A 16819-nucleotide genomic window follows, 5' to 3' on the forward strand; every position below is an offset into this window, starting at 1 on the left:
ATATTAAATTTTTAACCAAAAAAAAAAAAGAATTTGTTTTTGTTTTCAAACATAGTGTAGTTTTATGCTTCTTGTTTAATTGTGAAGTTATGCTTTTCTTCATGTTACTAAGACGGATACATGATAAATTGAACCTGAGGATTGCAGCATCATTATCAATCCTGCCAGTTGCAGACTTGTGGCACAACTGATTTCTTTTTCCTCTTATTTTTGCCTTTATATATGCTCCCTTGTACTCTTTCCTTGCTCTTTGGATTTCCTGACAAAAAGGGGGAGAGATTATTGTGAAATTATAATAAAAAGGGGGAGAGATTGTGTTGTATAATTAAGGGGGAGAGATTGTGTTGTATAATTAAGGGGGAGTAGTGTTGTAATTTTGCCTTGAATTACATTTCTTCTCCCACATGCTTCACTGGTTTTGTTGTTTCATAATGTGCAGGGATTAAGAGCCTTGAGTTTAGAGTAGGATTTCATTTGTTGAATCCCATGCAATTTCTTTTGAGTTGTAATAGGTGTTTTGTCTAGGAAATGCCAAAGGGGGAGATTGTTAGTATGAAAATTGTATTGTCATTTCCTAGACTCTAGCATTGGTTTGGAATTAGTATGTGAACTTGTTTTTCTGGAAGCTTTGGCGCAACACATTCATTCTGGATCTTTGAAGTATGACGTGATCGATATGAGAAACTGAGTTCAGGTAAATCATGACATAATCATGCATTCATTATAGGATTCCTAATTGGAGTTATTTTCACTCAAAGTATTTTTATCTTAATCTTATTTTTAATAGGATTAGATTTTATCTTTTAATATTACTTTCCTAGTTGAACTCTATTTTGATTTAGATTAAAAAATATTATGTTTTCATTATCTTGGACTTGGAAAGGATGTTTTAATTAATATCCTATTTGGTTTCGTGTTTACATCTTGATATATATTATTTCATTGGATAAACAATTGATGGGAGTGCAATTGAGAATATGACGAAACAGTATAGGATTCTATGACTATCAACTTGAATGCATGGCAAGATATTGAGTTGTGGTGGGTCTTCACGTGGGGTGTGCAGAATAAGTTTGGTATAAATCATTGTGTGCATCTCTTAGGTTTGGAAGGGTTTTTGAGATTGGTGTTGAGCATAGCATTCTCAAGCAAAAGCTGTTGTGCATATATTTGAGATAAATCATCAAGTGTTCCATGTTTACTTGGTGATTTATCAAACACTTTAATCATTCATATTGCATTCATATGCATATCGGTGACTCATACGGTTGAGGGCACGAAGACCGTGGTGGCGGTTTTCCTCCGGCGAGCTTGAAGCAATCGTGACCAGCATTGCGTTCAACATAAGGAGTGTCGAAGATCATCCCGTGACAGAAGTTGAGATACGAAGAAGTCGGTAAACATTATCTAGAATGAGTCTAGGATAAGTGTGTGTGTACTTCTTGTAATCATCGTTCTATAGTGGATTTGAGTTGGACTGAGGAGTCCCGTGGATTTTCCCCAGAGGTGGGGTTTTACCACGTAAAATAATTCTCTGCGTGTTCATTTATTTTAAGCTTTGCACATCTCAGGATTGATAACTCATATCAATCTTGCTTCAAAGGTTGATCATTATTTATTGCAAAAAATTCGAATTAGCTTGTTTAACATTCTCCAGGCATATATATATAGATATCCTACAGGTATTTTCAATATAAGTCTCATAGGAAATTTAACTAAATAAACTACAATATTTAATGAATAGTTTCACTACTAATATCACCGATGCCTTTTGTGATAAAACTCCACATTTATTGGGCTTTGTAAGTGATTAAGTTGGGAACAATATCGGTGTTGCTAGCAGTGGACGCTAACTCGTCTCTCTAAAATTTATCGCAAGTGACAGCTTCCTCTTTGGCACACAAGTCCACCTACAACTAATAATTAAAGGGCGTGACCGATGCAAGGAATTTATAGGTTTCCACTGGGGTTAGTCTCCTTGTCTACTTGCTAATTCATGGTTAAGACGAATAATCAACTTGGGATCTACCAAAACTACATATCCGTAAGAGGCCTTGCTTAGCATATTTGTAGGGACACACGAATAATCAAACTAGTAATCAGATAATAAAGACATGATTATCCATATTACTAATTTCTTAAGCGAAGATTGGACATGTACAATTTAATCTGATTGGACACAAGAGGGGAGAGTATTTTTCACGCCATTTGAAGTGCGTGACCAAAGCAGGGTTTGTAGATTCCATTGGGGGTTGGTTGGTATTCCTTATGCTTATTGCTTTGTCTATTTGCTTTACCTGGTCACACGAATAATCAACTCGGAATCAACCATAAATATACAGCCAAGTGTGCTTGTGAGATCACACTAATTAGTTGCTACGCTAGGACAAGAGCCAAGAAGGGGGCTTTGCATATATTTTGTGCATGGATATCTCTTTGGGGGTGTGGGTGGCCTTGGTTTTGGGAGGTTTGCCTTTGTTGTGGTTGCTCTTGTGGTGGTGGAATGAGCTTTGGTATGTGCTTCCTCTCAAACTACGACGTTCGGCCACTAATGCCAAATTACCGCCTGGTCATATGGGACTTCCATTTATCGGTGAAGTCCTTACTTTCCTTTGGTACTTCAAAGTTCTTCGTCGTCCAGATGACTTTATCAATGCTAAACGAGCAAAGTAGGTTTTATTTCTCTGCATTATTCTAAGTTTACATGTATTAATTTTTTGTTTGGAGGGTGCATATTCTTCTATTCATAAGCTTGGAAATTGTAATGTTATAGTTTTTCAGAATCTTCTCTTACAACGCTTGTAACATCAAAAGAATTATCTCTCGTCCCATAAATATGACATATATATAATATTGCTCATTCATTTGTTATCAAATGGATCAATATATGACCTATTTTGGTAAAATATTATTAGGTATGGAGATGGAGTAGGAATGTATAGAACCTACCTCTTCGGATCACCGTCCATCATAGCATGCTTCCCAGCAGTCAACAAATTTGTCTTTCAATCCGACGATACCTTCATCCTAAATTGGCCTAGTGTTGATCTCGTGGGTCATACTTCCTTGGTGGCTGTCCATGGAAAGTCCCATGCAAGGCTTAGAAGTTATGTCACAAATGTCATTAATCAGCCAGATGCTCTTCGACGCATTGCCCAAATGGTGCAACCTCGCATCATAGCTGCTCTTGAGTCATGGGCTCAGAAGGGCAGAATCAAAGCACATGACGAGACAAAGAAGGTAAATTCATCAAAACATGCGTACAACCATATGTATTTTATATAAAAAAATATATGATGCTTATGTGTGATATATAATCTCAGGTAACATTTGAAAATATTGGACAATTATTCGTAAGTTTGGAACCAGGACCTCTCCTTGATACCATTGACAACTTGTTTGATGGATTGGTCAAAGGAATTAGAGCTCAACCATTCAACATTCCTGGATCTGCCTTTCACCATGCTCATCAGGTTTGTAATCTTAACATACTATTCACCATAAAACGTAACTAATATTCTATTGGTCTATAAAAATTTGGATGAATCTGCAGTGTAGGAAGAAGCTTGAGGATATTTTCAGGGTGGAGCTTGAGAAGAAAAAAACCCAGAAAGAAGTGGTGACAAATGACCTAATGGATGGGCTTATGCAGATTACAGATGATGAGGGTAACAAATTATGTGACCAAGAGGTGCTGGACAACATTGTGAGCCTTGTTGTTGCAGGATATGCATCTACTTCCCTTGCATCAATGTGGGCTATATATTATCTTGCCAAGTACCCTAATGTCCTGATAACGCTTCTGGTATATGACACCATCCCATATTCTTAATTAAGTAATTAATCTCGTGATCTTGAGATTCTCAAGTGGTTTTACAGGAGGAGAATATGGCTATAAGTCAGAACAAGAAAGGAGAGTTTATTACAAGTGAAGATGTTTCAAAAATGAAGTACACAAACAAGGTATATATACATTTTCTAGATATATATAGATAGCAATATAAATTGTTCATGGGAACTTAATCTGAATACATACAGGTGGTGGAAGAAACAATAAGAATGGCAAACATTTCAGCTTTTAATTTCCGATCGGCTGTCAAGGAAGTTGAGTATAAAGGTACTATCATTTTTTGTAGATATGATATTTAAATGAGTATCTATAAAATAGACGGTTTGGATTAGTTAAATACAATACGGAGTAAGCCCTACAAAGGTGTTCCTCAAATAAGCATATTTGAAGGATCCTATATATAATACTAGTTACTTAATCAAAAGATCGTAAATCTTTTCAGGTTATATAATACCTAAGGGTTGGAAAGTGATTCTTTGGCTTCGATATAGCCACACAAATCCAGAGAACTTTGATGATCCTATGTGTTTCAACCCAGATAGATGGAATGTAAGCCCCTCATCCTTGGATGCCATAATGTATTAATTCGAGATAATTTAATTTACTTATTAATTCAATCCCTCAGGAGCCAGCTAGGCCTGGAACATACCAAGTTTTTGGTGGTGGACCAAGAATATGCGCAGGCAACATGCTTGTTAGGATGCAACTTGCAATCTTGTTACATCATTTGTGCACAGGATACAAGTAAAGAAACTTTATTTTTCAATAATGCATATGGTTTAAAATTTGGAGACAATAATAATGATGAATTTTATTGTAATTGAAATTTTCAGGTGGGAACTACTCAACCCAGAAGCAGAGATGGTTTATCTTCCACATCCAACACCAATTGATGGGGTTGATATCACCTTTAACAAACTTTAGGAGTTCTTTTTTTCTCATAATGCTACCTTGTCGTCCCTCCTTTCCCATGACAAAAAGCAAACCAAAAGAAAAAGGGAAAAAATAATAATGAAACCCCTTTTACTTTAAGCTATGAATCTTGTCACAGACTCACATGTATGTATTTAGGTAGCCATAAATAGTATTTTGATGAAGTTGAATTCTTAACTCCTTTATTATTTATTTTTTAATCTTTTTTTATTGATGTAATTTTAAACCTTAAATCTTTAACTTGCTATTATCAATATTGAGTATCTCTCTTTCATAAAAGTCTTCTTATTTCGTGGACATGTGACAGTGAGCAGAGTGACCACATATTCTAAATTGCAGCAACTCATTTACTCAAGTGAAGCCTAAAATATTTTACAGTGAAAGTCAATTTGGGTCCTCTACTTTCAATTTGGTTATCAGTTCGCTTAATCTTTTAAAACATGCCAATTTATTCTTAATTGTAGTTTTTTCACATGAATGAATGAAAATAATTATACTTATGGAAAAGTTGACATTTTAGAGAGACTCGGAAGAACCAAATAAAAGTTTCATAAACTTTTTGTTGGTTCTAAAAAATGAAGTGAAGATGCATTCTATTGGTGTGGAAGATCACAGTTGAAACGTGTCTACCATTTGTAGCGAGTTGTTGTCAATTTGCAAACCAGGCGGTAAACGTACGAGTCAAAATTTTGAAATTGTTGACAACGGCCACTTGTTTCTGCACAATTTTCTATACTCATTTTCAAAAGCCTGTCTTTCTCTCTGCTCATAATTTATAGGAAAAAGCAATCTCTCTCTCTCTTCGTGCTTCAAAATATTATTAGTTTACTCATGATGGAAGTCCCCACTTTCACCACAGCTTGCAACTCACTCTACCCACTGTTGCCATCATAGTTTTGCACTTCCACTACTCTCTCTCTCTCTCTCAAAGGTTGAACATTTGAGTGCACTGTGCAGTGAAGTGGCTGAGCTCAGGAATAGCCCATTTCAAAGAAAATGAAGAAGGGTATTTTGGTTTGGGTTTTTTCTGTGATTTCAGTGGCAATCATCTACTCCCATTGCTCTCTTGCTCTCAGCCAAGATGGTAAGCAAACCTTCTACTTTCTTTTTTGGGCTTTTCTGTTCCAAGGTCTCTTTTTTTTTTTTTTTTTTTTTTGGATTTTCTGAACTATTTGTTGCTGTGGAGTGGAGGCATTGGGTTAAAGTTTTCATCTTTTCTTTGTTCATGATGGCAATTTGTTTTAGTAGTCAATTAGTTAAATTTTGTTGAGCTGGGGATTCTGATTTTCTTTGGTCATTAGTGGAAAACATATAAAAATCAAATCTTTATTGGGTTTACATTCCTTCTTCTGCATTTTCTCAAGTATCTTATTTGGGGTCCATATATTAATCTTGTTTTTTTTAATATTTTTGCTCCAGGCTTCACATTGCTGGAAATCAAAAGCACTTTGAATGACAGTAAGAACATGCTCAGTGACTGGCAACCTTCTGATGATTCACCATGTAAATGGACTGGTATTTCTTGCCATCCTCAGGACTTGAGAGTCAGCTCTATGTACGGCAAACCCATATTTCAGTTCAACAGTTTTTTTTTTAATAAAAAAATTATTTAATCTACTTATACTTGAAACTGCTTTCATATATTTTGTATTGGGTTTTGCAGAAACCTACCTTATATGCAACTAGGAGGGACTATATCTCCCAGCATTGGCAAACTCAGTAGATTACAAAGACTGTGAGTTCAAATACTGGATAACCACCTTTTACATAGCCCCAATTTCTGATAAACCAGCTGAGATGTTCTCCCATTTTGATTTTCTTCTATTATTCTTTTTCAATGTGAACCAGGGCACTTCACCAGAACAGCTTACATGGATCCATTCCTAATGAAATTACCAATTGTCCTGAGCTTAGGGCTCTGTAAGTGGAAACGTTTCCTTCTCTTTTCTTTATCTCCTTTGAGTTCCCATCTATTTATATTATATGTCACTAGAATTGAGCATTGCGTTCCCCTTTTCTTCTACCTGTTAGGTACTTGAGGGCTAATTATCTCCAAGGAGGTATACCATCAGCTATTGGAAACCTTTCTCATCTCACAATACTGTAAGACTTTCGTCTTTGTCTTATCCTTTTTGGTTTACTGAGTCTTTGTTGCATGCTTAATTATCAACCGCTTGTATTGGGAAGTTGGTTATTATATTTGCACCATAGCACTTAAGAGTTAACTAACTTATTAAGGCTTTTTACTCCTGTTTGATGAACTTTGAAATGAAATTGTAGGGATTTATCGAGCAATTTATTAAAGGGTGCCATACCTTCATCTATTGGACGCCTCGCACAATTGCACTCTCTGTAAGCCCCTATTATAATTAACTACCCATTGGCATTTTAATAGTATTAGTTATGCCACAATTCTCCAATTGGATGGTGTTTCAAATAACATAATTGCTTCTATATGTCTTAGGAACTTGTCCACTAACTTCTTCTCCGGGGAAATCCCAGATTTTGGAGTTCTAAGCACTTTTGGGAACAAGTCGTAAGTACTCATACCCTCATCCAATCTGTCATTCAATAAACTTGTGTTGCATATGCTCGTGTTTTACAGATGTACATGTTGGTTATAGTTCTGTGCTTTTAAGTAAGATATAGGCATGCGTTTGTCAGCCAATTGCTCATTTAGTGAAGCATTTGGTGCAGAATGTTTAATTGTTCATCCCCCTTGATCATGTTCTGAAATTTCCTTGAATTGCGTAGGTTTATTGGCAACCTAGATCTTTGTGGCCAACAAGTGCACAAGCCCTGCCACACCTCACTGGGATTCCCTGCAGTGCTACCACATGCTGAAAGTGATGAAGCAGCAGGCAAGTTTTTCGAACCCTTTTTATCAGTTTTTATAGTTGAATGACAAACTTTCAAAGTAAAGATGTTCTGTAATTTTGTCAATCACTTTGAACCAAGCTCATATGTAGCAAGTAGTAACGTGCTTATGCTAATTCTTTCATGGTGAATGTTGCAGTGCCTACTAAACGATCTTCTCATTACATCAAAGGTATGCTTATTGGTGCAATGTCCGCCATGGGCTTTGCACTTTTCATTCTCCTTACTTTCCTTTGGGTTCGGTTACTATCGAAAAAGGAAAGAGTGGCTAAGAAGTATACAGAGGTCAAAAAACAAGTAACTCAAGAAGCAAGTAAGCTGGATGCTATGTGAACTTTTGACACTTTCTAATCTAAATTTTGTGAAGGTTGCTGATAAATTTTGAACTTTCGACAGACACAAAACTCATCACTTTCCATGGAGATATGCCTTACCCCTCATGTGAAATCATTGAAAAGCTAGAGTCACTTGATGAAGAGGATGTTGTAGGATCAGGAGGATTTGGCACGGTATACCGAATGGTCATGAATGATTGTGGAACATTTGCAGTTAAAAGAATTGATAGAAGTCGGGAAGGATGTGATCAAGTTTTTGAGAGGGAGTTAGAGATCTTGGGCAGTATTAAGCACATAAATCTAGTTAACCTGCGAGGCTACTGCAGGCTTCCGACTTCAAAGCTTCTTATATATGATTATCTAGCTATGGGAAGTTTAGATGGTTTCTTGCATGGTAAGTACCACCTGTCAGAATGTACTAAAACTGAGTGCTTTTTTGGGCGAGACTTGAATTGAATGCTCATTTGAATGCATTTATCTCCTTCAGAACAAGGGCTGGAAGAGCGACCTTTGAACTGGAATGCTCGTTTAAGAATAGCTCTGGGTTCTGCCAGAGGGATAGCATACCTGCACCATGATTGCTCTCCGAAGATAGTACATCGTGACATAAAATCCAGCAACATTCTTCTAGATGAAAACTTGGAGCCCCGAGTGTCTGACTTTGGTCTTGCAAAGCTTTTGGTTGATGAAGATGCCCATGTCACAACGGTGGTGGCTGGCACTTTTGGCTATCTGGCTCCAGGTCTGTGTCTTGTCATATAATATGCTATGCATTTTTGTAACCCTTTTTTGGCTGTAAAGTATGTGGTAGAGCCAGATTATGGTTATTGAGTGCTGAATGAATACTCATGCCCAAATACCACTTGATGCAATTATCAGAGATGTTTATGACTTTGTTTTTGTTCATTGCAGAGTATTTGCAAAGTGGGAGAGCCACACAGAAGTCAGATGTATATAGCTTTGGAGTTCTTTTGCTAGAGCTTGTGACTGGAAAGAGACCTACCGATCCGACATTTGTAAAACGGGGCTTAAATGTTGTTGGCTGGGTAAGATCATTCACAATTATTTTCAGACAGGCGCATTCATTTCTTGTAAGATGACCATGATAATATTCCGGATATTGATCTTCATTAATTTGCAGATGAACACCCTATTGAGAGAAAACCGATTGCATGATTTAGTTGATAAAAGGTGCACAGATGCAGATTCTGAAACTGTGGAAGCAATTCTTGAAATAGCGGCAAGGTGTACAGATGCAAACCCGGATGATCGACCATCAATGAACCAGGTATTGCAGCTGCTAGAGCAAGAGGTCATGTCGCCTTGCCCAAGTGATTTCTATGAGTCCCATTCTGATCACTGTTGATTAATGGCAAAAGGCAAAGGCCTAGTGACTGCAAACAGGGTTTCTACAAGCCCATTCAGATCACCTTGCTTATTCATTTTCTCTATAATTGTGTTGTCTTAGCCCCTCTCTAGGGGGCATGTAAATTATATAATATGTATCTCTGCATGGTTAATTTTCTTCATTTTTCATGCACATGTAAGCGAAAACCAACTATGCAAAGAGCTAGAAGCTTGGCAATGATCTAGAGTATGTTTGCTCACCTGCTGATTTACATGGTTTTCTTTTAATTTTCAATTATTTATTTGTTTTTGGTTGTTGGATGCTTTGATTAAAAAAAGCCCAACAAGGATCTGCGCTTCGGCCTCCATAGCACCAAACGAACAAAACCAACTGCAGAAAAACCAGGGCCCAATAGGCTAGGCAAACGACAAGACAACCATAGAGAGCAGAATAACATAAAGAATAAAGAATGACACACGAAAAGCAAAGCAAACATACATGCACAGACCATATGCATTCAGCTAAAAGACAGAAGCACAGGAGAAATTATAGAGTTGTAAGTACTTTATCACAACGTGGTCAACGGTATCACTCTATAATTTCTTACAACTTAAAGGAAGTACTACTAAGTTGACCACATGGTGAAGAATGAAGACAAGAAGGTGGTTAGGATGTCTTGATCTTCACAAGTTAATTTGGTAAACTATGCATTTTCATAATAACACCTAAAAAAATATTAACAAACTAATATTAATATTGCCAACTTTCACTTTAAAAAAGAAGAAAGCTATGTATTATTTATCAGTGTTTGTCACTGGACACTGAGAGCTTTGTTCTAGTGTATGTTTTGTTTACTTTGCATGTCATCTGCTGCAATTACAACTTTCTCAACGAAAATGGAGGACCCCACACTCAACGCCGTCGCACAAGTTACCCACAAGAAGCTTCAAGGCAAGGTGGCAATCGTCACCGGCGGCGCCAGCGGCATCGGCGAAGCCACAGCTCGCAAATTCGCCTTGCACGGCGCACGAGCCGTGGTGATTGCCGACGTCCAGGACGACAAAGGCCAAAACGTCGCTGCTTCGATCGGCGGCCCCGACCGCTCCACGTACATCCACTGCGACGTGACTGACGAGGAGCAAGTCAGGGGCTTGGTGGAATCGACGGTCAGGATCTACGGCCGCCTCGACATCATGTTCAGCAACGCGGGGATCGGCAGCGCCTCCCAGCAGACTGTTCTGGACTTCGACCTGGCCTCGTACGACAAGCTCATGGCGGTCAATGTACGTGGGATGGCGGCGTGTGTGAAGCACGCCGCCAGGGCGATGGTGGAGGGGCGCGTGAGGGGGAGCATCGTGTGCACGGCGAGCATTTCGGCGAGCATGGGGGGGTCTATATTCACGGACTACACCATGTCGAAGCACGCGGTGTTGGGACTGGTGAGGTCGGCGAGCGTGCAGCTTGGAGCGCACGGGGTACGAGTCAACAGCGTGTCCCCGGGACCGGTGGCGACGCCGCTGCTTTGCACGCTATTTAAGGTGGAGGCGGAGGAGTTGGAGAAGATGTTGGAGTCGCAAATGGGGTTGAAAGCGCCGGTGGCGGGGAAGATGATGTCGGTGGAGAGTGTGGCGGACTGCGTGGTGTTCTTGGCTTCGGACGAGGCTGAATTTGTGACTGGCCATAATTTGGTAGTGGATGGTGGGTTTAAGACCTAGAGATAGAGATACATAATAAGTGTTGTATGATAGTATCAAATTATCTTATCTCAGAAAAAAAAAAAAAAAAAAATTCAATTATGATGAAGTTGTCTTCATAGTATTAGTTTCTCTGTTGAGTTGATTGATTCAAACAAGCTCTTGGAAGTTTTTACTACATGATTTTGTTGTATGCCATTAAAATACAGGAAGTTAGAGATTTTTGGTTTGCATTACACAAGAAATGGGATGAGACCCAACTCCCAATGGACCCCAGTCTAAATAATTCCAATTTTTTAAATGTTGGAAATTCAAACTCATCACAAGGACACAAAAGCACTGAAATCATGCCTAATTTGCATGTAATTACATGCTTTTTAAAACTTACTTTGTGATTTTGTATCCCATTAAAGAAACAAAAGGCTGTGGACTTGTGGTTGCAACTTGCATGCATGACAAAAGAAATGGGACCCAAAATATCATCCGTATATTTATACTTCAATTGGAAGAAGGGTAGCTGCTACTTAGCTACGCTCAGTCGTTAAAATGAGCACATTGAGGGATAACAAATTGCAAGGCAAAATAGCCATCATAACCGGCGGCGCAAGCGGCATCGGCGAGGCCACCGCCCGCCTCTTCGCCAATCATGGCGCGGCCGTGGTGGTGATCGCTGACATCCAAGATGAATTGGGCCGTCAGGTAGCCGAATCCATCGGCACACATCGATGTACCTACGTGCACTGTGATGTGTCCGATGAAGATCAAGTGAAGACCATGGTGGAACAAACGGTGCACAAATATGGGCACTTGGACATCATGTTTAGCAACGCTGGGATTTTGAGTAGCCCCGATCAGACTGTTCTTGACCTTGACTTTTCAGCCTTCGACCGTTTGTTCGACGTGAACGTGCGTGGCATGGCCTTGTGTGTCAAACATGCAGCGCGTGTTATGCTAGAGAGGCGCGTGAAAGGAAGCATTGTGTGCACGGCGAGCGTGGCTGCTAACCACGGCATGGCGATTCGCACCGACTACTGCATGTCGAAGCACGCGGTGCTCGGGTTGGTCCGGTCAGCAAGCGTGCAGCTCGGGGTGGACGGGATTAGGGTTAATTGCGTGTCGCCGACTGCGTTGGCGACGCCGTTGACGTGCCGCGCGGCTGGGAAGGGAGTGGAGGAAGTTGAGAAGGAGTATGAGAAGTTCGCACGCTTGAAAGGGATTGTGCTGAAAGCGGGACACGTGGCGGATGCTGTGCTATATCTTGCTTCCGGTGAGTCGGAGTTTGTGACTGGGCATGACTTGGTCGTGGATGGTGGCTTTTTTCGCCAATGAGGTGGCTCTTCATGATTGGCCCAATCTATGTGGGTTTTCAGGCCCAAGATTAACAAAATAATGGATTTTTTGTCCTTTCTGATTTGCTTCATTATTAATATCCTCCAACTGGGTAAACATATGATTAGTTTATTGGTGTTCACAAAACTTGATCAAGTTGTCGTTGTTGTTGCCCTTTTGGCTTTGGAGGGTTTCAATTTTAAAAATGTGATTAATTAATTCTTGCATCTTCCATGTTGGGTATTTATAATTATATACATTTTTATTATTTTTTATAATAGAAATAATTACCGACTCTATACTTTGTTTATTAGAAACATCTATATTTCGTAGCCCAATATATATAAGTTAGGTCAGTTGACTAAATTAATTTTTGCGTCTCTTTGAACTTGAGTTAGATCTCCTTCCTCGTCAAGTAGTACAAGTTAGACTATTTTTTGTATTACTAGATGTGCAACATGTGACCAAAAATGTAATTCGTGTGACCAAAAGTGAAATTACCAGATGCAACATGCAACATAAGTTTGTAGATATCAAGTTGTGTGGTAAGATGCCCCAACATCCCATGACCTTTCGAGACCACCAAAAGACCATCGTATTGAAAATCTGGTTTGTCACTCCCAACGGTCAGATAGACCTCTCTGTGTCCGACACTTTCTGTTTCCTTCTTTCTAAGAGATCATCTTCATATCCATCTGAACCAATTTGGAAGAGAAAGAGAGATCAAATCCGAGAAATGGGCATGCAGCTGATGAGGAGCTCCAGCTATCATCGCCATCTTCATCCCCACAGAGCTTCTAAAACTCCAGCATTCTCTGCATCTTTGCACCCCTTTTCTTCTTCAATTGTGTTACAGAGGTCTCTTGGTTTTGAACATGGCAGCACTAGAAGCACAGCGAGCATAAAAAGAAGAATTCAGAAGCATGGGATTGTAGCCTCAAGCAATTTGGCTGCTCCACCTTGGGAGAGCTGGAATCCTGAGAAGGGTTCTGCTTCTCCTTCTCTCAGTGACATTGTTTGGCCTTCTGCAGGTAATTAGAGTTAATGTTTGTTTAGAATTCTTGAAGTGTTAGAATTAGGTTTTTGACTTCTTTGAAAAGCAGGTGCTTTTGCAGCAATGGCAATATTGGGAAGGGTGGATCAGATTCTAGCACCAAAAGGAGTTTCAATGACAATTGCACCTTTAGGGGCTGTTTGTGCTGTCCTCTTTGCCACTCCCTCCTCCCCAGCTGCTAGGGTATGTTCTGCTTCTCTTCAATCTCTTGCTCCCTGTGCGCCTCATATTTTACATGAATCTAGGCCATCCCATAAGTGCTTTTTGTTATTTTATAAGCCATAAGTTGCTTTTGTTACTTCTTTGAGCCATATCTGACAGACAGACAGACACGTGTACATAGAGACAACTCTTAATATGGACCTAAAATGATGAGAAATTAATGAGACCTAGTAAAGTCCAGCCTTCATGAAATGTCTTATTGGGCCTAATTTTAACCTAACTTTCAATTGGGTTTACAATTCAATCACATTTAATTTCTTAGACTTTTTTTGTTTTGTTTTTTTTCAATTGTGGTTGTACAGAAGTACAATATGTTCTTGGCACAAATTGGCTGTGCAGCAATTGGCGTGCTGGCATTTTCCATATTTGGGCCAGGATGGCTTGCTAGGAGCTTTGCCCTAGCTGCATCCATTGCTTTCATGACTTACACACGCTCCCCACATCCCCCTGGTAAAAACTAATAGCTTTTCTGCATAACGTCTCATTGCTCATGCTCTTACTTCTTTTTCCTCTGTTATTAAGTAAGGCAACTTATCATGTGTTCTATTGGCAGCTGCAAGCTTACCAATACTGTTCATTGATGGAGCTAAGCTTCATCACTTGAATTTTTGGTATGCTTTGTTCCCGGGTGCCGCTGGATGCCTTCTTCTCTGCTTGATTGTAAGTTCGTATATCAATTACGACCAAGTACCAAAATCATGTCACAGTTTTCTAGCTTAGGTGACAGAGATATATTTGTTCTCTCACTCTCTGTCTCAAATTTTGCAGCAAGAGATGGTGTTATACTTGCAGGAAAACTTCAAATTTTGATCATATCTGGCAACAAACACATGCTTTGCTCTCAGTCACATACTTGGACATATACATAAATCCGTAGTTCATCAAATGGCAGGTAAGTGCTCCAACATTATAAATATACAAAATGGAAAGCTTGAATCTTTGGTTGAGACACTTGAAAATTAGTGTGAAGGACCTTTGTTGCACACGAATTCGGTTTAGTTTCGTTGTAAGAAAATGTGGTCTAAAATTGTTCTCCCATGGACTTTTCGATTGTGGTCCTAATCCCAATTGCAGTGATGGTTCCAGATTCTTAAATTGATGTGATAAAATATCTCTACGTCTCCATGTGATGTTGATCAAAGATTATAACTTCATATATGCACAGCCCAAACCACGAAAGCTATCATCTAATATACAAGGCCTAACAGCTTCCAACGAATCCTCATACATAACATAGGTTCAAAATTGGTGTGTTCATTAAAATTATTCGTATAAGGTTAGTGCAATATGACATCAAGATAAGAGAAATGCTATTTACATTCTAAAATAAGATTCTCACACTCTTCAATGCACCCACACAAATAAAAATTGTAAAAGACTCGTTTTGAAGTGCAAATAACATATTTTTAAAATTAAACTAAAGAGATGAAGATAAAGCACTAATATGATAAAAGGTGAACTCCCACGTAGTATTTTTGATATACAAGCGATGTTAAGAATGAGAATTCAAAGTTTCAAACACATGACCTCAAGCAAATGATAAACGCTCTTAACTATATGAGTTATAAGCACTTACTAATAACTTCGTTTAGCATTTAACATGTTTAATAAACAAGAAAAGATACAGGAACCTGGTGAAAGTGATCATCGAAATATGCATAACAAAAAGAACAAGATCGATCAAAGGCATTCATAACTTTCTGGCTCTTAATCAAATCAATTCTTTGGTCCGGCCAACAAATTTGCCAAAGCCAATCACATTCACATCTTTTGTGAAAATGCAAAAAGAAAGCGCTCCACCCAAAAGAGAAATAAAAACAAAAACAAAAGCAAGGATGTAAAGGGAAATAGGAAAATTACAAGACCTTGGACCCAAAAATTAGAAAAATAGTATGAAAGGGCCAGAGGCCCATAAGCACGTGCGAAATGGGCCCACTGAAAGCTACTGGACCAGAGTGACATAAGATTGAAGGGGGGACATGGTACATGTACAGATGCGTCCACTCCCCCGGTACCCCATGCTCTCTGGGCCCCACCGGGCCCACACTTGATACACCATCCAATGTTATGCTTATCTGTATCTAAACTTTTTATTTAAAAAAAATTGCTCTAATAAAAATATTTTTAACTACAGCAGGTGGTGGGCCCCACATAGTTTTGACTTGATCATCGTTCAATCGGAACCGTGGATCTTGTGCCACGTGTGGGGATGATGTCCACGTCGGGCGGTGGCCCAACGGAGCTGGAAGATTCCCCAGGGGAGTTGCCTGGTGGACGCTGTCTTGATGTGATGCTTTTCGACGATTCAGGAAAGGAGACGCGATCCAGCCATCGCAGCCGTACACGCGGCGAAACCCCAGGGACATGGGTTTTAGATGGTCGGTAGGACATCTCCAAAAGTGCCTCGTGATTCGAGAACAAGGGGGACACTTGTTATGAGATGTATGGCAACTTTATGTACCGTAAAGACATGGGGATTAAGAAATAAAAATCTTCTCCATGCCTAAGTAGACTTTTGTTTAAATGGGAAGTGGATGTGGTTAGACTTATTGTCCCATAAGTTAACTTGTAAAGTGGACGATAAAATTACATGTCAAATTGTCAATTTTATGATCTTCAGTTTCGAATATGTTACGAGTTTAAGTCAAGACATAATGTGAAAATCAAAATTCTTTAATTCAATTACAGGAACTTTAATTCACAATTAAAACTTGAACAAATAAAATCGAATGAACTTCGATCTCTTTTGCAAAATTGTTAACGTCCATTTTCGAAGCTCATTTATATAAGTAAGAGCATATTATACTACTTCCTTATAATTCTTTATATGGGGTTAGGTGATGAGTTGAACATAATTTTCTATAAGAATAGTGTTGGGTACACAATTTTTTGCGTGTATAAAACAACTAGCAAAAAGAAAAATATGAGTGTGATATCATTGATATGCAATTTTATATATAATTTACGTTTATAAAATTAGGTGAGAATGACTTTGAAGCTACAAAGTTAAAAAGCTATTAATTTTTAATTAGTTTTCAATCAAGCACACATTAAGTATGGACAACACTCCAAAACAATGAGCCTATGGGAAAGCTCTTGGCTAAGCCATGGATTTGTCTCGAGTAAACAGACTATTAGGAAAATGGGAAAGCATGCCACGTTATTAGGCTGTGTGTT

General features: G+C 38.9%; 5 protein-coding genes across 7 annotated transcripts; all 5 read left to right on the plus strand.

Moving 5' to 3' along the window:
- Positions 1-2424: 2424 nt before the first annotated feature.
- LOC117628791 (ent-kaurenoic acid oxidase-like) lies at positions 2425-4774 on the plus strand. Its single transcript, XM_034361313.1, has 9 exons — positions 2425-2669; positions 2916-3240; positions 3324-3473; positions 3554-3805; positions 3880-3963; positions 4039-4117; positions 4293-4399; positions 4476-4594; positions 4684-4774. The coding sequence occupies exons 1-9, from the start codon at positions 2425-2427 to the stop codon at positions 4772-4774; spliced, it is 1452 nt and encodes a 483-aa protein (XP_034217204.1).
- Positions 4775-5583: 809 nt separating this feature from the next.
- Positions 5584-9610, plus strand: LOC117627687 (LRR receptor-like serine/threonine-protein kinase FEI 1). 2 transcript variants are annotated; one of them, XM_034359888.1, is made up of 13 exons: positions 5584-5867; positions 6203-6338; positions 6447-6518; positions 6632-6703; positions 6815-6886; positions 7064-7135; positions 7248-7319; positions 7538-7644; positions 7800-7832; positions 8057-8389; positions 8483-8737; positions 8908-9041; positions 9137-9610. In XM_034359888.1, exons 1-13 carry the CDS (start codon positions 5780-5782, stop codon positions 9359-9361), a joined length of 1671 nt encoding a protein of 556 aa, XP_034215779.1. In that variant the 5' UTR covers positions 5584-5779; the 3' UTR covers positions 9362-9610. The 2 variants fall into 2 exon arrangements, with proteins under 2 accessions (XP_034215779.1, XP_034215778.1); XM_034359887.1 differs by having other exon boundaries at positions 5585-5867; positions 7800-7973.
- A 545-nt stretch (positions 9611-10155) lies between these two features.
- LOC117628435 ((-)-isopiperitenol/(-)-carveol dehydrogenase, mitochondrial-like) lies at positions 10156-11060 on the plus strand. Its single transcript, XM_034360894.1, has one exon. It carries the CDS (start codon positions 10186-10188, stop codon positions 11056-11058), a length of 873 nt encoding a protein of 290 aa, XP_034216785.1. The 5' UTR covers positions 10156-10185; the 3' UTR covers positions 11059-11060.
- A 516-nt stretch (positions 11061-11576) lies between these two features.
- On the plus strand, positions 11577-12600 carry LOC117627217 ((-)-isopiperitenol/(-)-carveol dehydrogenase, mitochondrial-like). Its single transcript, XM_034359184.1, has one exon. It carries the CDS (start codon positions 11584-11586, stop codon positions 12364-12366), a length of 783 nt encoding a protein of 260 aa, XP_034215075.1. The 5' UTR covers positions 11577-11583; the 3' UTR covers positions 12367-12600.
- A 305-nt stretch (positions 12601-12905) lies between these two features.
- LOC117627218 lies at positions 12906-16210 on the plus strand. 2 transcript variants are annotated; one of them, XR_004585748.1, is made up of 6 exons: positions 12906-13397; positions 13470-13603; positions 13945-14092; positions 14196-14302; positions 14411-14534; positions 15777-16210. XR_004585748.1 is itself a non-coding variant. In XM_034359185.1 (5 exons), exons 1-5 carry the CDS (start codon positions 12917-12919, stop codon positions 14450-14452), a joined length of 912 nt encoding a protein of 303 aa, XP_034215076.1. In that variant the 5' UTR covers positions 12906-12916; the 3' UTR covers positions 14453-14741. The 2 variants fall into 2 exon arrangements, 1 of the variants encoding a protein (XP_034215076.1); XM_034359185.1 differs by lacking the exon at positions 15777-16210 and having other exon boundaries at positions 14411-14741.
- Positions 16211-16819: the final 609 nt, after the last annotated feature.

The sequence above is a fragment of the Prunus dulcis genome, chromosome 5 (genome assembly GCF_902201215.1).
Source record: "Prunus dulcis chromosome 5, ALMONDv2, whole genome shotgun sequence".
Lineage (NCBI taxonomy): Eukaryota > Viridiplantae > Streptophyta > Magnoliopsida > Rosales > Rosaceae > Prunus > Prunus dulcis.

Bases quoted from the DNA above. Each gene is read 5' to 3' on its own strand.
- LOC117628435 (XM_034360894.1), top strand. From the start codon at position 10,186: ATGTTTTGTTTACTTTGCATGTCATCTGCTGCAATTACAACTTTCTCA.
- LOC117627687 (XM_034359887.1), top strand. From the start codon at position 5,780: ATGAAGAAGGGTATTTTGGTTTGGGTTTTTTCTGTGATTTCAGTGGCA. The intron at 8,390-8,482 runs GTAAGTACCACC...TATCTCCTTCAG, and splicing joins TTTAGATGGTTTCTTGCATG to AACAAGGGCTGGAAGAGCGA. The intron at 9,042-9,136 runs GTAAGATCATTC...ATTAATTTGCAG, and splicing joins GCTTAAATGTTGTTGGCTGG to ATGAACACCCTATTGAGAGA.
- LOC117627218 (XM_034359185.1), top strand. From the start codon at position 12,917: ATGCCCCAACATCCCATGACCTTTCGAGACCACCAAAAGACCATCGTA. The intron at 13,604-13,944 runs GTATGTTCTGCT...GTGGTTGTACAG, and splicing joins CCTCCTCCCCAGCTGCTAGG to AAGTACAATATGTTCTTGGC. The intron at 14,303-14,410 runs GTAAGTTCGTAT...CAAATTTTGCAG, and splicing joins GCCTTCTTCTCTGCTTGATT to CAAGAGATGGTGTTATACTT.
- LOC117627217 (XM_034359184.1), top strand. From the start codon at position 11,584: ATGAGCACATTGAGGGATAACAAATTGCAAGGCAAAATAGCCATCATA.
- LOC117628791 (XM_034361313.1), top strand. From the start codon at position 2,425: ATGGATATCTCTTTGGGGGTGTGGGTGGCCTTGGTTTTGGGAGGTTTG. The intron at 2,670-2,915 runs GTAGGTTTTATT...AAATATTATTAG, and splicing joins ATCAATGCTAAACGAGCAAA to GTATGGAGATGGAGTAGGAA. The intron at 3,806-3,879 runs GTATATGACACC...GTGGTTTTACAG, and splicing joins ATGTCCTGATAACGCTTCTG to GAGGAGAATATGGCTATAAG.